At 37.4% G+C, this 26,196-nt stretch overlaps 2 protein-coding genes across 2 annotated transcripts; both read right to left on the bottom strand.

Moving 5' to 3' along the window:
• Positions 1-1,018: 1,018 nt before the first annotated feature.
• LOC140149890 (pre-mRNA splicing regulator USH1G-like) lies at positions 1,019-11,580 on the bottom strand. Its single transcript, XM_072171908.1, has 4 exons — positions 11,263-11,580; positions 5,556-5,784; positions 3,763-4,302; positions 1,019-2,137 (listed from the first exon to the last, which is right to left on the bottom strand). Exons 1-4 carry the CDS (start codon positions 11,436-11,438, stop codon positions 1,775-1,777), a joined length of 1,308 nt encoding a protein of 435 aa, XP_072028009.1. The 5' UTR covers positions 11,439-11,580; the 3' UTR covers positions 1,019-1,774.
• Positions 11,581-13,411: 1,831 nt separating this feature from the next.
• On the bottom strand, positions 13,412-17,908 carry LOC140151150 (cysteine and histidine-rich domain-containing protein 1-like). Its single transcript, XM_072173375.1, has 4 exons — positions 17,729-17,908; positions 15,801-15,907; positions 15,175-15,261; positions 13,412-14,463 (listed from the first exon to the last, which is right to left on the bottom strand). The coding sequence occupies exons 1-3, from the start codon at positions 17,805-17,807 to the stop codon at positions 15,205-15,207; spliced, it is 243 nt and encodes an 80-aa protein (XP_072029476.1). The 5' UTR covers positions 17,808-17,908; the 3' UTR covers positions 13,412-14,463; positions 15,175-15,204.
• Positions 17,909-26,196: the final 8,288 nt, after the last annotated feature.

Raw genomic sequence — 26,196 nt, forward strand, 5'->3', positions numbered from 1 at the left:
CCCAATAAGGCCCTTTTCGGGAAGTTCTAAGACATACAGTCTCTATGTATTGTATGATGCAACTGCAATTTTTTCGTCTGTGCCCCAAAAATTGTATTTTGCCCCCCCTGACCAAGAAAGCTGGCTACGCCCCTGCATAGCATGAAATCTAAAACCATACTGAACATTTGTAACTGTACAATATTTCATAGTCAGTAAATCAGCTGATATCTTCAATAGATAATCAGGTTACAACATATACAATAATAAACACGTACAACATAATCACAGCACAGCTCAAAGTTCTCAGGAGCTACTGTTCAATTAAAACCCACGTTACACACATGATATAGGATTTCATATGCTATAGCGGTAGTTCCGGATCTTTCTTCTCGGTAGTATCAGATCAAAGTTCAATTGGCTCATATGGGTCCAAAGGTTATGATATTGTGTATGTAGGCCCTAATTATGCAATTCAGATATTTATGAATAGTACAAAAGCTATACATTTAATTGCATGTTTCTTTGAAAAACCATAAAGACGTGTCTTTTTTTTTCTTTTTTTTTAATTTACACTGATAAATATTCTGAAATCTCATCCATTTTTGTTTTATTGTTATTCAAAAATACCAGATGATTACGTGTAGTTGCGCGGGGCCATGGTGACATCCAAACTTGGGATCCTCCATGCCCCTACCCGTCAGCACCCCGTGCACCCCTCCCCAATTTCACTCCTTCCTCCTCATTGCACTCCTTCCTCCTCATTGCACCTGCAAAATTCCTAGTGCCACGTGGGTCCTTCATTTCTTTGCAGGGTTTACAGGGATATTTATCTCATAAACGCATGTTTTGTTGATTTGAAGGGGTTCTGAAATTTGATGACTTTTATCTCCTTAAGGACGAAATCAAAACTCGACCGGCGGTTGACCACCGGTTGCTATTGTTCTAAACAATGGTAACCGGACGGAACCAGTGGTCAACCGCCGGTCGAGTTTTGATTCATCCCTTAGTAGTTTTTGGAAAGGAATGTTTCTCTTTTTTTATTGGGATTAAATTCAACATATAGGTTTAATAAAAACGTTTGAAGATTGCGAATTGACGTCACCGCCGACGGGTACTTTCAAAAAACAAACAAAAACATTTGAAAATCAGGTAATACAACGTCACTACTGATTATTGGTTTTGCACAGGAAAGCTCTCGTTGGTGATGACGGCAATGCATGAAAGTACAAGCTGCATCAAAATGATTGGTACCCACCAGTTTTCATTGCTATTAATGGACGGTCTGATACATCAAAATTCAACTTAAGATCCAAATAATTTGTAGATTTATTGTTTAACAAGTCATAAACTATATATTCTGTACATTTCAAGAGTATTCAATGTTGCATTTGGAAGAGGCAAGCTTTATAATAAACATCAAAATTGATGGGTATCAATCATTTTGATACAGCCTGTACAATCCCATAACAAGATTAACCGTACACTGAAATTGGCCCTCTATTGACGGCAACACAGATGTACCAGAGCGGGAGATTTAGTTCGTAATTCAATACTCATGATTGTGTATGAATATCATTGTTGTGTACAATTCCGGGGAACAATTCTGTAGCACACAATAAATAATGGATGGAACCCCCGACCTCAGGACACCGCAGTTTTACATCGGGGACACCGTAGTAATGGCGAAATCGGATATAATTACATTTAAAGAACCAAGGATATGATACAAACTTATATCCCCATTAGAACAAAGCTTTAGACAAAATTTCTTAAATATTAAAGTCACTCAAGTTTACAGCTCGGATGGTCTCATTGCCCCAGGTGAATCCAAAGCATTCTTACGTTGCCTGATGGCACCTATCAGCTTTCGTCTTGGACCAAGCGGTAATCTCATATTTTCAAGATCATCATCATTTAAGAGCATCAGGGCCTCCAGATCGACATCCTCTTTACTAAATAAAGGCAGGTATTCATCTAACCCATTGATGGCAAGGAATAGTTCTAATGGGGATGTTTCATCAGCATCATGATCATCCAATACGTCATCATCATCCCAAGGTAGATCTGCGTCTCCTTCCGGTTCATCATTGGGGTCATATTGTTCCTCCGCTGGGTCGACCAAATCCCCATTCAGATGCATCGTGGATATATGTTCCTATATGAATAGATATTGGATAGAAATTAATAGCATTTTGTCGACCAAAACTCGACCGGCGGTCGACCGCCGGTTCCGTCCGGCTGGAGCCGGTTTTATTATCCTAAACAATTGAACGCGGTTCAACCACCGGTCAAACGGCGGTCGAGTTTTGAATTCATACCTAAATTAATTTTGTTTCAGGGAAATCATATACGGTAGTACTAGTGAGTTTTGCATGACAATATTTGAAAACTTGAATGCAGGTTCATGCTGCTGATATAACAAACAATCTATCTAACGATTTTTAAAATGTCTGTCTGTCTTGATTGAAAATCCAGAATTTTGGACGTGTGATATCACAAGAGAAGAGGTCCCATGATGTTGAGACGACCTTGCTCTTTTGGTGATCATTGGTCGAAAATTCGAGGTTATTTAAATTGTCAAATTCTGCATCCCGAAAGTCAGTTTAAAAAGTTTAATATAGATTGTTCACAAACTTCAACTGGAATGCTATGGAGGTTGCCACTTGAATTTAAACTCAAACTCAAAAGTAACTAACACAACAAAAGAGGCTGAAATATTGACAATAAATTGGTAAGATAAGCAGCACTGGAATTCAGATTTTTTTTCTTCGAGGTGCATTCAAGTTGAGGTGCAATTCATTTTCACGAGGTGCAATTTTAAGTACTAAATGAGTATTATGGAGTCTAAATTTTAATGACTTAATTGGTCGTAAAATTTAACTTTTCTCAGAAATTATGTGATATATTTTTGAAGAGCTGTTTAATCAAACATTTGGGGTTTGATGTGGCAGCAAAATTGGTGCAAAAGCTGCATCACAATTTTGCACCCCATATTTAAAATGGGGCCGGGGGTGCAATAGGCAAATTTTGAGGTGAAAATGCGATGCGATAGGGGTTACTTCCAGGTCAAAAAATAACCTATGCCATACACTCTCAGAAAAATTGGTTCTGAAATATGTCATCTATATGGACCTCAACGATCCTGTATACCAAAAAGGTTCTATAAAGGCCACAGATTGTTCTGCAAAGGGTTAAACAACACTTTTAAAGAACCTAAGGGATGAAATCAAAACTCCGCCGGCGGTTGACCGGCGCCAACCGGACGGAATCGCCCGACGACCGCCGGTTGAGTTTTGATTTCATCCCTAAAGGGTTCTTAGCTTTCTTTCGGTTTAAAGAGCCTTTTTTCTTGAGGGTTCCATATAGACGACAAAAGGGTTCTTTAAGGCCTTTCTTTTAGAACCTTAAGCCTAGGCCCTACTTGTATCGCTCTCTCTCTCTCTCTCTCTCTTCTTCCCTCTCCTCCCCTCTTTTCATGTTATGCTTTCAATTTGTCCCTCCCGCCCTATTTTCAGAAATTTTTCCTGAATGGGTAAGTTTAATGGTGTGTTTTTATTGAACTATAGACGTTGTAATAATTATTTTGAGTTACAGATAGTCTTTTCGGATGCACCAACATCCGGGTCATAATGAATTAATGACTTTGCAGAAACAGTGGAGGCACCAGGATGGTTTTTTTTTTTGGGGGGGCATTTTCGAGGAGCACTCATTACCCAAATTTGCCTAAATCGTGGCTTATTTTGACTGGGGAAAGCCTTAGATTGGGCAGAAGCTTCCTACCTTTGGTACATTGGTCACATGTTCAATCTCCACCGCTCCCGTCAGTATATCATCTCCAGTCATGTCTCTACGAGCTTTTGCATCGTCAGATGGCAAAGACATCATACCTTTGGCAATCGGCCTCTCCGTATGCAACCAAAATCCTGGTTCTCTGATGTCACTCTCTTCGTCATCAAGTAGATCATCATCATCACTGTCGTGATGAATGCGTCCAAACTGTTTATCGATGAAATTGTCCACATCTTTATCATTGTCATCAATCTCATCATCGCTTTCCACGTCAAGTGCTCTACCGCCGGCAAACCCGATACTCGCCAGTCGCTTAGCTCTGTTTTGCGCCGCGATGTCGGATTCTTTTCGTGAATATCGTTTCTCCCCTGCTCTGGATGATTTCTTACTGTATCTTCTCTGCTTTTCGTTTTCTTTCTGTAATTTCTTCTGTTCTTTGAGTTGTCGTTGCTCTTGTTCTTTCTGCATTTTCTGGTATAATCGTACACTTCGGTCTGCGTCTTTGATAGCCTTCTCTTTCAGTTTTTGAACCTGAAATGAAAAACAAAGTATTAAATATACTTAACGACGATATGAAATGTTAACTAGGCTACATAATATATCTCATTCACCTTTTTCTTTTTACGTGCAAAAAATTAATACCTGATGAAATGGGGGAGCAATCTGTATACCATTGTAGGCCTATATATCCTATACTGCAAAAACTGGGTAACCACTGGCCTCTATGTAGAGGTCAGTGTGGGGAACGGGTAGGCAACTTTTGGACCTTGTTAGCTCATGAAGCCATTTTTCGGCAATTTTAATGATGGGATTTCCTAAATTTCCAGATCGAGGGGAGTGATGCTACGCCACTGTCGAAAATTATACTAAACGACAACAAAAATTGCGGAAATGACCAAAATAATAAAGATGTGTACATTTTTCGAGATTTTTGAAGAAAGAAATTATGATTTTTTTTTGGATACTGCCCTTTCCGGGACTTCAATAGAACGAAATAAGTTACTTACGACTAAAGCACATGAATGCATGCACATATAGGAACATGGCCAAGCTCCACCCCAACCCGGCCAAGGGGCAGCGTAGCCATGGTAGCCAGTGGCGTAGATTTCTCTTCGCCATTGGGGGGGATGGGGTTAGAAAAAATTTCTTGAAGTCAGCACCTTTTGGCGACAAAATAAGGTTATGGTACAAATGCGCGCGAAGCGCGCGAAAAATTTTGCAATATTAAAGCTAAACTGGTGAAATATTGTACAAAAGTTGAATAAATTCGCGCGGAGCGCGAAAAATTTAGCACTTTTTAGGTTGAAATGGCCAACTATGGGGTTAATTTGATTGGAAATCCATATACAGGCGTCAACATTGGGGGGATGATTGTATGCATCATCCCCCCCTGGCAAAATATTGGGGGGGGGGGATAAATCCCCCATCCCCCCCGGATCTACGCCTATGATGGTAGCCAGCCTTTTGAGTTCGTGGCACACATTTGCAAATATCACGGTGACGCCGACAGATTGCCGACAGATTCCCGCGTTTTGGAAGGATGTCCTCTAAATTTATAACCCGTCCCGCTGATCCGCTCCCAGAATTACTTTAAATCACAAAATTCTTTGTGAATTCTGGCATGTGGCGAAATATACCGACGGGTCGCGATCGCGACCCTTCGATACCCCCACTTTTAATAGGCTAATTGAGTGTATTAATATGATAGTGGTTTGTCAGAGTCCCGGATTAGAGTCAATAAAAAATAGTCAAGTTAAAACTGAAACACTAATGTTATTAATTACCTGTTTTCTGTTCATAGAAGACTGTTTAGCAACTTCCTCGTCCAGAAGGGTCAGACAATCCTTGTGTCCATTTTCGGCAGCGAGATCTTTGGCAGTACGGTATTCATTGTTGAGTCCCCAGATATTGCAGCCAAAGGATATAAGGAACATAAGGACATTGACGTGACCGGAGAGAGCGCCAAAATGTACAGCCGAATTACCCATTAAATCACGTTTGTCAGGATCGCCACTGCATAGAGAGACAAAAAATGCACGTGTTTACTTTTAAACATTTGGTGTGTTTAATTTTTAAATAATTTGAAAGCTTTGTTGTGTTGATTTACTTTGGCGTTTAGGTGTTTAGCACAGAGAAACTGGAATATTCCTTTATTGTGTAAATAAAACATAAGTGTTGTAGAATCCCTAACTTGAATTTACATATCAATTTGTAAGCGCTCTTTAGCAAAGTTATAGTTCATTAAATTTACAACCGTATGACAAAACAGGCGAAAATAGTAACTTTTATCACAAGATTTGCAATTTAAAGAGAATTGGCCATTGCTCATTCTAGTGACGCTAGCATATCAGCCGCTAGCATATGGACACTATAAGTGTGCCTTTTCATTTAATGACAAAAAATTTGAAAAATATTGTAAGGAACACTTGCGGTTTTGACTTTGAATTGCATTATCTGTTGACCTAGTGACGAAAAGTGTTTTAGGGGGAGTGTTAGCTTTCGTTTGATATAAAAAAAATTCTGATTGGATTGAAACTTGAGGTTTCGACAACAACCAATCAAAGAGGCCCATTTTCAGCTAGAAGCTCCACAGCTCTTACGATGCTATGCACTCAAACGTGTAGCTATAGTGTAATCAAAGACTGTGTGGAGACAATGCACTGCTTGCTTGAGAGCTCTTGGATGAAAATGTGTGCTCAGGTGTATCGAGGTGCAAACTGAGCGCAAGATTGTTTATAAGAGAATCGTTTGTGTATAGAAATCTTTCCATAATTATGTAGTGCAAGTATTATAGTTCTGAGCCGAAACCTTTACTATATAAAGTAGTTTTTCTTTCCTAAACACGTCCAAAACCGGCAAGCGTCCAAAATCGGCAGAACACTTGCGGTTCCAACGATCCGTTGGTAGGAGAGACCGGGGCAAAGTGGAACACGGGGCAAAGTGGAACACCCCCATTAATTTTTGTATATGCTGCCCTCAATCGCCAAGCTCATGTAATAAGAACATCACACGTATGCAGCGTAATTTGTGACCGGAGGTGATCGAGTGTCTAAGGTATGTGTGCTTTTTACAGAAAATGTCTGTTTATCAAATGTAAAACCCGATAATTTATAGAAATATTATTATCTGCCAAAGTACTGTGCTTTTGCTGAATTACTTCGATAGTCATATAATGGACTTAAGTCTACTCTATGCATGGTAACAGGGCTAGCATACATTAGCGTACATGATAGTGATGCATGTTGGGAGAAATCTCACTTGGTCGGGGCAAAGTGGACCGGGGCAAAGTGGAACGTGTCCAAAATGGATGGGGCAAAGTGGAACACCGGAAACAGACACCACTCAGAACTATGCAATAGAAATATATCCGGCCATAGTTACTGATATACCAGGAGGTAGGCCCTAAGTGGTATTGACAATGAAGAGGATGCATTTCTGTAATGCCCCCTCCACGTTTCACTCTACCCCGGCCAAATGAACCTGGGGCAAAGCGGAACGACCTTTTTCAAGTTCACACCATTTAATACAACTGCATTTTTGATCAACTTTATTAATGTAATTTGTTAGTTGCATTCCTAAGGTAAGATTATAAACCTTTTAAGGTTAAAAGTTTTGCCTTGCCTTGCTTCGTAATCCTGTTTGGGCTGGACAAAATATTTTTGGTCCACTTTGCCCCGGTCTCCCCTACATCTTGAGACATCAGTAGGCCTATACAATACCAAGTTTGATAGAATGTAGGCATTATAATTATTTATACAATGCGTGCTAAGCATGCCAACAAAAATTAAGATTTTTACACAAAATGTGGTCATCCAAAAGGCTAGTGTTGAGATTTTTGCCTTTGTGTGTGTCGGCCACGTGAATGTGCGAAAATTACAAATGTGAAGCTCCAATATTATTCCAAAAAACATCATGAGTATTTGGAAAGACAAGATGTCTTCAAGATAAAAAAAAAATAAGCCTACAATTTAACCGATTAAAAAACAAAAACAGGCAAGGCAAAATTTCAGGCTTTCTCTCCAATGCAACGAGCCCCAGTCTCAAATCATCATGCAGTTATTGTTGCCTACATGTATGCACACAACACAGGGACACTCACAATAGGCAATTGACCCCTTCTGGTAGCGCTGTGTTGTAGATATAGGAGATGAACTAGTTAGCGTCATATATCAAAAAGTATAAAAGCTATGATTTTAGTACTTGCTCTATGTTTCAATTACCTATTCTTTTCAAAATATCTGAATTTTCAACCCGTTAAAAGCTTTAATAATGGGGGACCATACATTTCCAAACTCCCGTGTTATTCCAATGCAGATTTTGCTTCACCGGGCCGCCCTGGCTTTGTGTCGCATTTGGAAGAGGGGTGTCACGAAACCGTAATAGTTACAAATTTAGTACTTTCTGTCAATCATGTATGGTTTATTCTCTACATGTCAATCTTTAAATCATTAGCATAGTCCTTATAATAACGGGGAACCGCCTTGATGAGTAAATGACAGCAAACCAGTGAAAAATACCCCAAAACTCAGTCAGTGGAGCTCCGCCCGTACATGTCAATAGCGTCATTATCGATTGGATTAGTGGATTAGCGGACAATTCGATCGCTCATTGGATTAATATTATCACGTGGTAATAAATTTACATTGGACAATCGATTACTATAATGGTTTAGTACTGCATATCTCGGTTTAATCTTCACTAAGCGGGTTTATAGCTGGAAAGGTCACGGCGAATTTGCCGTGGACATAACTGCACTATGTTGCTACCACGGCTGCACCAATTTCTACTGGTTGCCCGGGTGTTCATAGTATTAAGTGATATCTATATATAATGTAATTTGTCTCTTTTTTCTCCCCTTGAATGAAACTTAGAATATTATTATTATAAGATTGGGTATACCCTTACTTTTGATTGTACGATAAAAAGAGCTAAAGAGATCTTCACGCAATAAAAACACCGTGAAACTTAGGCCAAAAAAAAACATGTTTGTTTCCTGTAGCAGGTCAAAAATGTCAAATGCGAAATGCGGTTTTTTATTTTTATTTTTTTTTATTATCCGTGTCTTCGAATGAAAAAAAACCAACCCTTTTTGTTGCAAATTGGAATGGAATTTTACAGTGGGACTCTCCAACACACACAAAAATCCTATTTCTTCATATTCAAGAATATTTATGACCCCCTTTTAACCTGCAGTAGTTTTTCACTATGCTCGTTTGTTGAGTAATGTGTAAATGTTTACTCCAGTAGTGATTTATATTATTTTTTTGTGATTTTTCCGGGTTTTTTTTCTTTTTATTTCTTTGTAAGTAAAAAAAAATCAAATGCGCACAATAAGCAGTCAAAAACGAAATGCGCGCGCTACAGGAAACAAACTTGTTTGTTTTTTTGCCTTATCAGATTAAATTTGCAATCATGCCGCCTATTGTAAAATTATCATGGTACAAAGTTTACAATCAAAAATGTCTCACATGCAACATTTCATGAACAAATGTTTTTTCCTTCAAAAACTGAAGTATATAGGGCCTATTTCACGCAAACTAGGCATATTAGGAACAACTACCATTACCGTATAAATATTAGACTATGCCATAGTCGAATTTTGATATAAAAATTAATATGTTATTATTAATCATGATGAACGCATTCCGTTGAACTCAAAATTATACTGATGTTTATTCAAATTAAAAGGGCATTTCGTGATCCACAGCCTCAACCCCCCACTTTTATCAAAAAAAGTTGAGATTTTTATACCACTGGCTACATAATGTTTATGTACCAAAAATTTCATGGAGATTAATTCGTTTAGCAAAAATATCGCAAAATTTGAATTTGAAATGGTATACCAGAACGAAATAACAACAGTGGCTTATGGAGTAGTGTAATACACACAATCATGCATAACTCGCAAACGCAAAATCGGAATCAACTGAAATTTTGGGAATAAGCTTTTTTCGTTGATATCTACTGAAAAATATCATAAAAAGAGGATGCTGGGATCACGAAATCCTCATTTAAAGTGTTCAATAGTAAAATGGTCATAAAGTGTTTATATAATTAGTGACAGTAAAAGTTATTGAATGCAACATATCTTGCATAATTATAATGGCTCACTTCAATACTAAACAATTCTGATTTTGGAATCTACCAGTTTATTGATCGCGAAAGCCCGAGTAAAATTCTCACATGGGAAGCTAACAAACAGAGGGAGTACGGTGACCATGGTGTTTGAAAATATCTCAGTCCCTTTGATTATTTTCTAAGCAATATCTCAGTCCCTTCTTATGTGGAATTTTCCTCCAATCTTGGACATTGCACTTCTGCAGGCTCTGCTTGCTCCTCCGTCAAAATAAGGAAATGAGGAAATTCCGACTTTAATGGGCACTAAAAAGGCCCGGTTTTAGGGAAAGATTTGGATTTTGTGCCGCTGCTACATACAGATGAAATGTGTTATAACTTTCTTATCATAACGTATGACATTATTGGGTCATAACTATAGACATGATAGATTACAACTGACCTGTATACGGTACCACACCTATTATTGATACTGTTAATATAGATATATCAAAGTTCAAAGATATGAAACAATTATTTATCTGTTTAATTGACACGTTTTCTATCAACATTGCAGTAGCACAACTTATGGGCTATACAGATGGAGTGTATCGTGTATCTATTATAGGCCCTACCAATGTTAAAAGGGCTCGGATAGCAACGTTTGCAGAGTATTTTTTATGGGACATGAGATCGAGAGCACATCAGACATGGCAAATTGCATTCTGAATACAAGAACATCTTTATGATATCAAATATTTCTTTAATTTCGCGATATACGGTATACAAATGTTATGGCAAACTATTAAAAATTTAAAAATATTATTTTTAACATTTAAGGGGGTAGTACACCCATTCCATTTTTTTGCGTTAAATTTGTTTGCATTTTGTGACGAAATGAGAAAAAAATGGACAAAGTGGTAGGCCTATGCAAAATGAAGGGGCAAATCTTCCTGTGGTACATCAGTGATGTACAACTTTTTGGCTTCTACCGGTACCTTTACAAGCATGCCATCTACATTGATACCGATGCCACCAATAGAACGAGAAGATCTGCCCCATCATTTTGCATACCACTTTGTCCATTTTTTTTCATTTCTTCACAAAATGAAAAAAAAAAAAAACGCACAAAAAATGCAATGGGTGTAGTACCCCTTAAGAGTCCACGAAGTAAACTTTATAACTTATACTGTAATTATAGCACTTCAGGCTTAGTCTTTCACATAATATTTTTTGATAATATTACGACGTACTTTCATATAAAATTAGGTTTACCATTAATAAACAATGATAAATATGCCTATTTTTCAGAATACGACTGTGAACCGGTGAAAAACTACACGAGGTTTACAACACAATATATAACTGATATTATGAAACCAGAACAAATTGACCGGTAAATTAAGTAAATATTGAGAATAAAGATATCACACATACCCTCGACTAACAAGTAGCCGTAATGCGTCCACGTTTCCCTGGTATGCAGCCCATAACGTAGGTGTCATTCCCGAATCATCCGGAGCATTACAATCTCTCTTGGTCGCCTCTCTTAAAAAATCCAAGTACCCATCTCTTGCCGCCTCATGGAACTTATTCATCGAGCCTGAAGCCATTTTGTCAAATTTAATCTATTTATTCAACTCATAGCAATGAATTTAGGCGCGGCGATAAAATGAAAGATATTTAAACGACGAAATACTCGTAGGAAGGAACGAGTGATCTTCGACCGGGTGGTTCGTCAAAAAATTGGACTTTGTTCTCGACTCGGATTCATATTTACGGTGCATGATATATTTGCCTGACATGATAATCATGCAACTTAAATTGCATGGGAAATACTGTAAAGCCATTAGTTTTCCGTGATACGGAAAACGGGACGAATTTCACAGTATCTGAAAGAGAAAACGGAAAGTAGGCCTATAATAATTCATAAATTTAATTGAAACACAGTAATTGAAAAAAAACCGAATAAAATACAAAGGTGGAAAAAGTCAATATGTGGTCTGTTCTTGTTTTAATAAATTAAACGTGCGTTTAGTTTGTAATATAAATTAGGGCCTATCTTTGTTAAAACTATTTGTGAAACGGACCATAACGAACAAAAAAACCCAGCGAAAACCACCCGGGAAAACCACAAGAAAACGGAAAAAAATACGGAAAGTGACGTTTCAGAAATAGAACACGGAAAACTTCTGGCTTTAAAATACTGTAATCAGGATATGGTGGTTCAAAAATGCATTATCGCCCTCATTTGATATCGTGAACTTTTCACCCGTTTCAGTGGCGGCGCGTTGACACTTTTGGGCAGTTACAGGCCTGGGCAGTTAGTGGAGAAATGGTAGGGTAACGTCCGAGTGTGGACCGCGATCATCCAGTACCCGGAAAACGCACATTAGCTTTCCGGTTGCGTGGCAGCGTGGCTTGCTCGTATTCAATGATATTCTCCAATTGTAGGCCTAATTATGAAAAAGTAGGCAATGGTAAATCCAACGGACGAGGACACAGAACACAAGAATGATCAAGGGGATACCTTGCATAATTATACGACCAACTTGATGGGGAACAATATGCAGAGGGGGCACAAATGTAGGCCCACAAAAGTGTTACCAGCAAAAACAATAAGGATCAATGTGAATACAGTAGTGCATTGGAACAAGTGATAAAAAATCACTTTGCACACTACATAATTTACAAGCAGACATAGCCTCAGACATGCTAAACCAAACGTAAGCACCAAACGGGTAAAGTTCGATGGCCCAAAGATACCAATTCAAGTGATGAAAATCACTTTGTACAAGCAAACAGAACCAAACGGACATGTAAACCAGCCGACGTTTGGAACAGATAGACTGCCCTTCTTCAGGGACAAACAAAATATTAGGCCCTAAATCAAATATAGCGAACAATACATGCTGTAGTTTCAGAACAAATTCCAAGTGATCTAGTAGCAACGTCAATTGAATTCAGTAGCTAACAAGGCAAAGAGGATGTGTCTTCACTCAATAAAAGCAACTTCATTATTTTGCAAGCCTCAATGCGCTTTTCAAAGATACAGATAAAATACAGACACAGAAGCCCGTTTCGCAAGTGAATTGTAGAAAATATACACACAATTACAGTGAATATCAAAAGCGTATAGCAACATCAAAAATAAATCAAAGCATATAAAAACAAATAGTACAGCAGAATAAAACTTCATAAAAGAAACGATGAAACAGCACCCCAAGATATGCAACAAACGAACATCTGATGACGCACAATCCGGAGCCAAGGGGTCACCGCAACACCCTATTCCAGAAAAATACAGCACTATTTTTTTTGGATTAAAAAATATTATCCTGTTTTACCAAATGAAATATAGCCAAATCCTAATTCTTTAGTTATAGTTCTAACTGGCAATGAAAGTCAAATTGCTGTATTTTTCTGGAATAGGGAGTAAGTTTAAACCATTAGGGCCTATTATCATTAATAAAAATAAAAATAATTTGATGAAAAACAAATCCTTTAAAACAATATCAGAACAATTTAAAAGCCCTGTAGGGGTGTGTACAGTATACACATAATGACACAAAAATGGCAAAATACATAGTTTCTGATTGGTAAAGTTTTAATGGAAACCATTCTTTAGGACATTGGAATTGTCTGTCAAAATATGCACTTACAGTACTGGGCCGAGTATATTCCCGCCCGTTATAATTCAATCCCATAAATCTCACCCAACATTTGACTTTAAGTCAACCAATGCCATTTTTATTAACAATCTTGCATAAATGCAGTAGGTTTGATGTTTAAATGAAGGATGATTATTTCAACACTTTGAAGTTTCATGTTCGGTTGGAAATCGGTTAAATCCTGCCCCACCATTCCCATTATATTTCAGTTTAGAAAACACATATTTCAGTTTTAAAGAACCCTTTATATTTCAGCTTTAAAGAACACATTTTATTTTGGGTTTAAAGAACACATTTAATACATTTCAGTTTTACAGAATCATGAACCAACAGGCCCGTAGACTGGATTTTTTGAGAGGGTTACAAAATTTCCAAAATGTTGATATTTTTCCAAAATCAATTTGCTTACATGTAAAAAGTAGGAAATTTACTTTTTGGGGGGTTATTTTGAACAGTTTAACATGTAAAAGTGGTCTCTTTGTTAATTTTTGGGCGTACACACTCCAGTTTGTACGCTCTGTTTTAATGTCACTTGTGACATATAATGACCTGGAGTGTGAGATGAAACTTCTGTCGCCCTGGGTGCACAACCTCTAGCTACACTACTGATATTGAACTGTTCAAAACACCCCAAAAAGTAATTTTTTCCACTTTTTACATGTAAGCAAATTGATTATGGAAAAATGTCAACACAAACATTTTTCTCTGGTACGCCCATTTTCTTCTTAAAGGAATTTTTATTCTTTCTAATTTGGGTACATTGAGAGGTATACGCATCCCGGGTACACATCCCCTGGTTGTGGGCCTGTGTGGACCAGTGTTGCCAGGGAATCCGGTGGATTCTGTATTAGAATGTGTTAGAATCAACTTGTTTCTTGTAAAATAAACAAAAAGCCATGATCTTCACTCAGCACATCTTGTGAATTTGTGGTGTTCGGCCAAGTCTACCTCGTTCCAACTGTTTCTCCTAAAAAGTACAAGAAGCAATGAAGTAATATCATTAACATGTATACAAATACACAGGTAAAAAGGAATAACATACAAAATTATTTGTGTACATCAAATCCATTATAAAGAAAATTTAAATTCAACTGAATAAAGTAAGCTCTGTCATAATCCCAGGTGAGTTAAGGTGGTACTACACCCCTTGATAAATTTGTGACTTTTATTGCATTTTTCTCTAAAAATAATAACACACTGGTAACAAAAGCTATGTATAATAATATTAATAGGGGCAAGGAATCCAGTTACTACACTGGAATTTCAGTGACTCAAGACAAGCAGTACTTACTTTTGATAAGAAAAGAGGTACTGCTAGAATGTACCTCATTTATTAACATGTATAATTAACCACTTGTCTTGAATCACTGAAATTTCAGTGAAGTAATTGGATTCCTTGCCGCTATCATATACATAACTATTGAAACCAGCGTGTAGTTATTTTCTGAGAAACATCAACATTAGTCACAAAAGTTATAAGGGGGTGTAGTAGCACCTTAAATTTATCTCCTTGGAAAAACATGTGTGATAAACAGAGTAGCACTTCGTAGATGTGAACTTCGTGAATGCCTATGTAAAGCCCCCTTTTTTTGGGCATGGGATTGATTGGATGGGTGGGGGAAGGAGGTGTGTGGGACAACTTTGTATATTTTTAAATTTTTTGCCATTTCTGACTTACGTTAGCCTGTGCTGAGTCTGAAGACACAATCTATTCTTTAGGAGTTTCTGACGGTTTCTCTGAATTATGCGATCCCTTTGAACAGCCCTAAAACATGTAAAGAAAGAAAGAAAGAAACAAACATATAATTAAAGTAATCCAAATGTTTATCCTATGTATGCATATGATTAGCCACAATTGAATCATGCATGCTACACATAATTTTGATTTGAACACTTGGCACAATTAGACTTGTGTTGAGTCTGCAAATTTTATCGTAAAAAATACTGAATATAATTATAATTTTTAACTGTTATTTCCAGTATATATATAGGTCAAAATAAATGATTTTAATTGAGCTATGTTTCATCTATCAAAACTAAATGATATTTTTTAATTCATTTTTAGCTCACAGACTTTGCCGTTTGAGGAGAGCTAGAGCGGTTGCTCCCCATGACTCAAATAACGCTGAGAGGTTTTATTACTCGCCTACCTTTGGTGTAAATAACCACATAATTATACACAGTACAGTACAAAATGTTCTCCTAGTGCTCTCATGCAAGGAGAGCGATTAAAAGCTCCCCTGCAAATTTCAAACGGCAAAGCCCAAGCTCATAATAATAGTACACTAAGTCAAGATCACTTACAGGGATCTTGACAAATTCTTCATGTTCTGTTGTCCTGTGCTCACAACAAGACCAGCCTTTATCAGTGTGATGGTCTATAGGATCACCAGGGTGATGACTGCATGCCGCTGAAATGGAACAGAACAATATCAGCTAGGAATGCCAATTCCCAGATTATATTAAGGTTTCTTGACAGAATTTAAAAACATAAGAAAAGGGTTGCACAGACTAATTTCAAGTTATGAAATCCAATTTTGTGGATGGAAAGCACATTTTCTAATCTTGCAAGATTGTATAAGCAATGACCAATCCAAATTGTAGCAAAACTCATGCACATTACTCCTGATTCCAGAAAAATACAGCACACATTTTTTGGAATCAAAAAAATATTTTCTTGTTTTGCCAACCGAAACATAGCTAAATCCCAATCCTTTACTTAGTTCTAACTGGCAATCGGGCTGGCAATAAAAGTCAAATTTTAATATTTTTGCAATTTGAGGGAAAATGGGCCAAAAACATGCAAGTTTGCATGTTTTCTTACAATTGTACCACAAAATTCTAAAACTTGGCACGGTCTAAGATCAAAATCTTGATTATAGGCTGCAAGAGTTAGAGCTCATAATTTTTAATTTTATGATATTTTTGATAATTGGTTTATATGAAAAAGATTAGAAAATGTGTTTTCCAGAAATCAGATGGCATAACTTGAAATGAGTCTTTGTACAAGTCTTTGGGCTTGATTGTCACAGCATCCCGTTTTTTGGCCCTTATTTCCAAAAGTTAACCAAATATTAAAATTTGACTTTCATTGCCAGTTAGAATACTACTATACTAGTAGTCTACTGCTCATTTTAAGTTTCCTTATATTCTGTCTTTGTTTATTGTTGATATGTTGGGGTTTTTTTTTTCGGGTTTTTTTGTTTGTTTGATTGTTTTACAATTCACATAATTTCCATTTCTTATGTAGTTTTCCCTTTGAATATCCTCTTCTAAATTCTATATTTGTTCTGTTTTAGACATCATGATTATGGATATTTGTTTTTGTTTATTATTTAGATAAGATTTACTCTTTCCCAACACACTACTTGAAGTTCCCCAACACACTACTTTAAAGTTTATAGACTTATATAAATTACTTTCTCTTCTTTAGCTATCAGACAAAGTTTAACATCAGGAACTATAGTGAATAGAAATCGGGCTTTATGAATCAATAGTCTCCGGAGTCCGGGCAAGTACAAAGGTTATTGCAGTGCCCTAGACAATGTAAATAGGCCTATATGCAGAAGTAGGCCTATAGGCCTACATCTTTGAAACAAGGTCAATTTTAATAGTGGTAGCCATGTTTTGGGAAGGGGGGGGCACAAACTTGTTAATACACCAAGAGAAATATGTGAATTGTTGACCCCCAATTTTTTTTCCCCAGTGCGCTCAAGAATCTAAATAGGGGAGGTCGAGGGGGGGCTGGCCCTTTCACTGGCCGCCACTGAGGTCAATTGTCATATTTGGGGTTTTTTCTGGGGGGAACAGGGGGCCAGATTACTGATATTTTTACTGGTATTTTTAAGTATTTACTGACATGGTTGAACTAGTTTTAACTGTTTGTTTTTTGACCGGGGAGGGGCTCATTTATTGCATAGCCCCTCGCTGGATTGGTGTACCCCGGGGCGGGGTGTACCCCTCCCTATTTGCAATGGATAGGCTCCATGTCAAAATTGAATGCACATTTTCGCAACAAAAGTTTTATACAACATGACAAAAAAGACCCTCGTTCGGCCATCAACATGAAATTGTATACATAAGCTATAAATAAGCTGCTACACATGTAGTGAGTTATATACACTTTTGTCACGTAGACCACGCGTACCTTGAACTTCAGCTTGGAACTCGCTGATGGAATAAAGCTTTATACAACGACGCAATTGTTACCCAAATTTTAATATCAAACTTACCAGGGTGGTTTTCGTGTGACACAAATTGCTGGCCGCAACCTTTATTGTAGCACGTCATTTCATTCATTGCGTTGGCCATGTTTGTTGCTGCTAATCGAGTCTGTAAAAGGTGTCGCGTCGCTTACAATTTTGGCTAGTTATGAACAAAACACATAAAATAATGTTTTTGCATAGTTTTTTTATTGTTCAAAAGAAACACCGTGCAATTCGTGTTCGTGCAATTAGGGCGCATATGCTATACGGGAATTTATCATGACTCCCCACCCCCGGACTCTACCAAACCAACCTTTTTAGCGTCCTTTTTTATGGTTCTATTCGCTGGCGTAGTGCTCGTTATAGAGAAAATAATGTAAAACATGGCTTCTATACTCAGTAGAAAGAGATAATGAATCGGGATGAGATGTGAAATGCTATCTTCAGTAGATAGTAGCGACAAAATCATAACAAAAATCAAAATTCCCTAAGACTTTTGTAGCTCGCGCTCACTCTGTGCGCATCAAAAATGAGTCTGTAATATCGCTTTAAAATGTCTGATCGGGACTGATGTAGGCCTACTAGAAAGTAAAATAATGTAAAACATGGCTTCTAGAGTAGAAAGAGATGATGAATCGGGATGATGAGATGCGAAATGCCGGGGCGAAATGCTATCTTCAGTAGATAGCGACAAAAACATAACAAAAATCAAAATGATTTTCCTAGCACGCGTTCGGAACGTGCGGAACGTGATGAGTCTGTAACTTCGCTTTGATCGGGACTGATGTACAAGAAAGAACAAATTCGCCGCTACATGAATATAGGATGAAATAAAAATATAGAGAAAATAATGTAAATCATGGCTTCTAGAGTAGAAAGAGATGATGAATCGGGATGAGATGTGAAATGCTATCTTCAGTAGGCCTAGATAGCGACAAAAACATAACAAAAATCAAAATACCCCTTAGACTTTCCTAGCACGCGCTCGCTCTGCGCGCATTAATAAAAATCTTAATTCGGCCTATAATGAAAAGGTGAAAGAACAGAGAAACATGTAGGTGCGGAACGTGATGAGTCTGTAATATCGTTTTAAAATATCTGATCGGGACTGATGTACTAGAAAGAAAAAATTCGCCGCTACATGATGAAATAAAAATATAGAGAAAATAATGTAAAACATGGCTTCTAGAGCAGAAAGAGATGGTGAATCGGGATGAGATGTGAAATGCTATCTTCAGTAGATAGCGACAAAAACATAACAAAAATCAAAATATACCCTAAGACTTTCCTACCACGCGCTCGCTCTGCGCGAATTAAAAAATCGTAATTCAGCCTATAATGCCGAGCTATTAAAAAAAAGTAAAAAACATGTAGGTACGGAACGTGATGAGTATCGCTTTAAAATGTCTGATCAGGACTGATATACTTAGGCCTACATGGTGAAATAAAAAAATATAGAAAACATGGCTTCTAGAGTAGAAAGAGATAATGAATCGGGATGAGATGTGAAATGCTATCTTCAGTAGATAGCGACAAAAACATGACAAAAATCAAAATATACCCTAAGACTTTCCTAGCACGTGCTCGCTCTGCGCGTTTTAAAAATCGTAATTCGGCCGAGCTATTAAAAATAGGTAAAAAACAGAAACATGTGTAGGTGCTGACGTGATGAGTCAGTAGGCCTAATATCGCTTTAAAATGTCTTATCTATATATCAGTCTATACCCAGCAAACACAAAACATTTTTACAGAAAACGTTAAAATGTCGGGTTATATACTTTTTTGAGAAAGGTGGGGGATGAGGCTGTGGATCACGAAATGCCCTTTTTATGTAGACTTATCTTCTCATTATACTGTGAATAAAAATGTTTAGGTTTCTGTAACATTTTTTAAACAACATATGAACATGTTTGTTAACAACTGAAAATAATTATAGGCCTAGTATCCAGTATCCAGATGTTCTAGATACTGGTATTTTCACCTGTTTAAATTTTAAGCACTATTATAGTGTTTGAGGTAAACACTTTTAGTTTAATTTTAAACACTAACAGTGTGAACATTGCATGTGTTCATAAACACGTTTATGTGTTTACAAGTGTTAAAGAACCCCTTTTTATTTGCAGTGTAGTAACCTTCACATTGCGTGTAAAGCCAATAGGCAGTTAACAGTTTTTTGTGGTTTTTTTGTTGTTGATTTTTTTATGGTACAATGCCCTTCATATTAATCATAGACATGAGACAGCTTGTCAACTCATCTGTTTCACATGGCCATGACATGATAGCAAGGATGGCCGTATTGATGTTTTAATTCGTATAAATCAGTTACAACTGAATTATTGCTGAACCATGAAATAGTCTCAGCCTATATTAGGCCCATTTTATAGTCTTTCTCACTTACTTATACTTACTTCCTTCGTTCCTTACTCGGCAACCTTTTTGTCTTGAATGAACATATCTCCAAATGCCAAGAAGGTATGACCGGGTGGTATCAAATGAAAGAGAAAAAGAATATATTAAACAATTGGCAATTTTGTGTCGAGTTTTCAGTAATTTTAATGACATTTCACTCTTTGCTGTACCCATTTTACCCCTGACAAAATTATGTGGGAGAAATCCCCCCGGCTACGCCACTGTCTGCACCACACACACGTCAACATCATATTAATATAGCAGAGAATAAAGTCGTTTTTGTTAAATTACATGTAACACATTTCATATGATACGCGCCCTTATTATTTTGTAACACGAACTGCACGTCGTTTCTCAACAAAAATGTGATTATTCATAGCGACCGTAAAACTAAAAATAGGCCTAGGCCTAGGGGAAGGTGGGGCATAACGGAACACTTAACTTTGAGGATGCTCTGTGACGTCACCATAAGTAATATGACTGTAAAAATTATATGTTCAGTTGAAGTTTGTATTTACCTTTAATATACCATTAACCAATATAACTTGAATCTTACAATTTTTTATAAAAATGAAGAAATATTTTCAACAACAAAAAAACCGTTTTGCCCCACTATCGGGGCAAAACGGAACCTTCTATGGGGCAAAACGGCACCCTGGATGTAAACTTATATCAGTTGTTCCATCGGTAGGCCCTAGGCCTAGTTATATGTAGGCCTATATTCAGTTACAATATTAAGTGGGCCTACCATCTCTGTGGAGTGAGTGGTTAACTTCTTATAGGCCTAGTAGGCCTATAATATGTATGACCAATATTTGATCAGAAAGAAATATTCAGTAGGCCTACCATCTCTGTGGAGTAAGTGGTTAACTTTTAATCATTAATTCTATCTGTAGGTCTAGTTATATGTCTATGTTTCAGCGAAGTGTTTACCATGTTCGAGTAGGCCCCTAGATAACGCCTACATTTCCTTGAGTGAAGACAAGTTATGTCCAATTGGGGCAAAACGGAACCCATCTGTGGGACAAAACGCCCGGGGCAAAACGGAACCCTGTTCCGTTATGCCCCACACCTAGGGTTCCGTTTTGCCCCATACCCGATTTTTTAGAAATAGGTTGCATGCATAATACATCGTAGCATATAGGCCATGCACTTAATACAGCTCATGGCTAGTACCTTCGTGTTTACAATATACACAATTATTTGGGAATCCGATATTAATGAAGTAAAATTTCAGCGCATTAAACATCTACATATCTTACACCAGACGGGTAGTAATTTTTTGACTCGATCTTGCTCGAATGTCAGTGGATTGTTTCAGATAACATTTTTGTTGTAAATCCTCGTAGCCATACTTGTGTTCCTCAATATAATTTGCATAGACGGCAGTATTGCGAAGGCCTATTTTTCCAGGTGGTTCCGTTTTGCCCCGGGGGTCCGTTATGTCCCACCTTCCCCTATGTCATTTTGCATAAAAATTGGGAAAAATTATAGGCTAGGCCTATGCAAAATTATCTATTTGACAAAAGTATAATACTTTTGCATAATAGGCCTAGATCTACTTTGACTAAAAAGCCTGAGCATTTAGCTTTCTATTTAGACTACCGGTACTAGCAGAGGGTTGAGTGAGTGCGGGAGAACGCTTAAGGCCTGTCTATAAAGTAAAATAATGATCAATGTACGTTTTCCAGATGTCGGATCTCCAAGCTCTACTTACTCGAGGGCATGGGCGAATCTGTGTATATCGTTTGTTTGTTTGCTCAGGTTGGTCCGCGAGGGACACATGCTAATCCATGGACCGTTCCAAGCTCATACAATAATAAAAATTCCTTTAAAAATGAACAGGGCGAGCAAATGAGGAAGTGTCAAGATAAAGGTGTAATAATTTTATTGTTTGAACTGTTTCTGTAATTCGCATCGATCATAATGATCTTGCAATGAGACTGTACAGTGTATGGACGGTTTTTATAATACACACAATTATTTCTTTGCATTGTAGGCCTATTATTTTTATGACTGACTCGAAAGTGCTCATTAATATTCAATAACGTTTTTATTTAATAGAATACTGGTTTCAAACTTGGTCAAAGTGTTCCTAATGACTTCCAGATAATTAATTAGTTAGCTGCTCTAGGCCTACTTTGCATAATTAATTTTTCTATTTAAAAGCCGACAGGGTAGTATTTGCACTTATTGAGAACATTTCATTAGTTTCCGCTGAATGTTATATGCTATAATAATGCGCATAATTATGCCCCCATCATCATGATTAATGTTTACATGATAGGCCTACGTCTGTTTTACATGTCAATGTCGTTCCGCGGTTATTCGTTAAAACGAAAATAATTGCACCTAGGCCTAGATAAAAACATATCTTCTTTATCGATGAATAAAGAAATGAAAAAAATTATCGAATGAAAAAAAAAAAAACCAAAACAAACAATCTTATTAGAGATGTGACGGCCATACTATGAATTCAAAAGTTCAAAACATTACATGATGTTCCGAAAGTCATAACAGAAGAAGATCAAAAGAAGGTTGATTTTTACGGTTGTGGTTATGCCAATAATGGCCCATGACGACATCATGAACTTTTTTTTATTGTCATTGCATGCTGTAGGCCTATTTAACTATTCTACTGCTAGCAACATTTGGCATTTATTGAACATTGACTTCAACGTGTACAGCTGTATACCACCACACCATGTTCAACCAAGTTAGCAGATAAAGGGCAACCAGTTATTGACTTTTCTCCTGGTAAATTGGTCAATAAGCAAACATTCTTGGTCTGAGCAATCCGACAGCCTCGCCTCATGTTGACATACATTAATTGACTGTAGTATCATTAACAGATTCTATACGCTATAGCAGAACAACAAGCACATACAGGCAAGTATTTTACCAGTATCAATAAAACTATAACGCGAGGCTATTAATGTAGCCCAACTGTACGTACAATCTGGCAATACCGCTAAATCTTAAAGAAATGAAAAATATCTGTTGCAATTTTCGGATTTGCATAAAAGTAATTCTAGTTCATCCAAGTTGTAAAACAATTATTTCTTTTAATACAAACACATTCCTTGGTAAGACAACTTTATAGCGCTGTTTGAATATCAACATGAAGTAGTAGGCCTAATGACAAATTTAAATGTACACTATCGCCTCTGTAGTTTCCTGATTACATAGACAGCACGATTATTTTATTTTTATTCAAAAATGCACAAGCCTGGTTTTGGTTAATAAGATGCATGCTGGCCCATAGCAAAAGGCCCGATGCAAAGGCTACGGTACTCCCTATTCCAGAAAAATACAGCACTAATTGTTTGCAATTAAAAAAATATTATCTTGTTTTGCCAAATGAAACATAGCTAAATCCTAATCCTTTAGTTAGCCCTATAACTGGCAATAAAAGTCCAATTTTAATATTGGTAAAATGGTTCAAAAACAGGCAATTTTGCATGTTTTCTTACAATTGTAGTGACAAAATTTCCAAAAATTAGAATGCACAACTTGAAATAAGTTTTTGTTCAAGTCTTTGGGCCTGATTGTCACAGAATACGAAAAAGGTCGAAACACACCCTAAAAATGCATGTTTTTGGCCCTTATTTCCAAAAATTGACCAAATATTAAAACTTGACTTTTATTGCCAGTTAGGAAAACCTAAAGGATTAGGATTAAGCTATGTTTCATTTGGCAAACCGGATAATATTTTTTTAATCAAAAAAAATTAGTCCTGGAATGGGGAATAGGCCTAGTAGAAGGGCCAATTGTATGGTTACCATACACTTGCAACGACACATTCATAATTCATTTGGGGACATAATATTATATTCAGACATACCGTATTTGACACATGGGCATTGTGAGTAAACTTGATCATACATTTGTGACATGTGAGATGAGATATCCCCTTTCATGCTGTAAAAATCCCCTTAAGATCGATCTGGAAAATCACTTGTTCAGGGAAATTCCCAGATCGGAGTGTTTATAACATAGGTCAGACAGACTGCAGCAAGCGTGTGTGAAATCAAGTCAATGAAGAGCATTATTGGAAGTCCGATAACCTTGGAGCATAGCAAATATGCTATACTTGGCAACTGAACGAAGAAGTTTGGACTGCGCCAAAAGTGCACATTTACCCCCCAAAGAGGGAGGAATCTTGGTCTTCTTCGACACGCTGAAGTCTGGTTTATTGACTGTCTGTCAAGTGGAACAGATTGGATTAATATTAGGCCTACTGTTTCCTGAAGAGAGTTGTGAATGATGAAAGTGACATTGGCATCAAATATGTTCTGTCAGTTGTTGTCAAGTCTACAATGGATTTTGCCCGACATAACTTCGGAACTGCATAACAAATTTTCTATCTTTTGGCTTGTCTACTGTGGTTTATCATTGGGGTGGGCTTGTCCAGCTGGGAGTGAATTTGGCCAAGGGGGGGGAGGGTAATTACTAGTAATCGGTCCTGGATAAACATCCCTTTTTCATAGAGCAAGAGGAATAATTATAATACATTAGTTTGATTCAAGTCTTTGATTTACACTTTATAACTCACAGACAAAGAAAATGCGAGCCCTTTCGTAATGTTTTTGTAATTATTTTACAAATTGTTGAATATACTACAAGGACGAGTGTTGACATTATTTTACAGAGTGTCGTCCAAATGTTTAATATTCTGAATAGGACACAGCCAGGTCTTTTAGGCCCCGTATCCATAGGCTGTTCCCTTGTGGTGTGTGCCCTTGTTCCGTGTTCACTTGTTCCCATGTGACCTGCCACACAGGCAACGAACCTTTGTTTTGCTTAGTGGCCGTATCCATAGGTTGTCTGTGTGGCAGGTCATATGGGAACAAGTGAACACGGAACAAGGGCACACGCCACAAGGGAACCGCCTATGGATACGAGGCCTCGTATCCATAGGATGTTCCCTTGTGGTGTGTGCCCTTGTTCCGTGTTCACTTGTTCCCATGTGACCTGCCACACAGGCAACGAACCTTTGTTTTGCTTAGTGGCCGTATCCATAGGTTGTCTGTGTGGCAGGTCACATGGGAAAAAGTAAACACGGAACAAGGGCACACGCCACAAGGGAACAGCCTATGGATACGAGGCCTTAGCGGCGAAAGCACATAATATTAGGACCCTGCACAAGGAGGTGGTCGTGGTCTTCTGGCATGTCTGGTACTTCTTCGGTACCCGATAAAGCCGATATTTACTGAGGTACCCCATGTTATCCTGGGGTGAGTACTAGGTGTGTGGGCCCGTGTGGGGCATGTCAAGTTCTTGTACTCCAGAAATGTGGAGTGGGTTAAGGGGGCGGGGGGTGTAGGGATGGAGTGTCATGTAAATTCAGAGTACAAAGCACGTTTTCCAGCACGACATAAATGCACATTTTCCAGCTTGTGGATCGCCAATTAAGCTCCGTTATCAATAGTCAAGAATTTCTTGCATATTTGTGATATTATGCATGATTTCATTTGTGACTTTGGTCTATTGCCATTTGGTCTAATACCATTTGGCCTAGTTCCCGTTTAGTCCCTATATAATTGGTCTATTACCAGAAAGGCTATAGTTGCCACTTAGTCTAATAATCATATAGTCTAATGTTCATTTAGTCTAATATTGTTTGATCTAATAACCGGTATGTCTACTAACCATATAGTCTTATAACCATTTGGTCTAATATTTCTTTAGTAACCATTTGGTCTAATAACCGTTTGGTTTAATAACCATCAGGTCTAATACTGGTATGGTCTAATAACCAGTTAGTCTAATACCATTTCGTCTATTTATTAATAAACTAAATGCTTGTAAGACCAAATGGTGTGTAGACCAAATGGGTATTAGACCAAATGGCTATTAGACCTATTGGTTATAGACCAAATGAGTATTAGACTAAATGGTTGTTAGACTAAATGGTTTTAGACTTATTGGTTATTAGACCAAATGGTTATCGGACCAAATGGTTAAATGACCAAATGATTATTGGACGTAGTGGATATAGACCTAATGGGTTTAGACAAAATGGATGTAGACGAAATGGATATTAGACCAAATGGTATTAAACAAAATGGCACATCCCTGTGACC

This window comes from Amphiura filiformis, chromosome 4 (assembly GCF_039555335.1).
Source record: "Amphiura filiformis chromosome 4, Afil_fr2py, whole genome shotgun sequence".
Lineage (NCBI taxonomy): Eukaryota > Metazoa > Echinodermata > Ophiuroidea > Amphilepidida > Amphiuridae > Amphiura > Amphiura filiformis.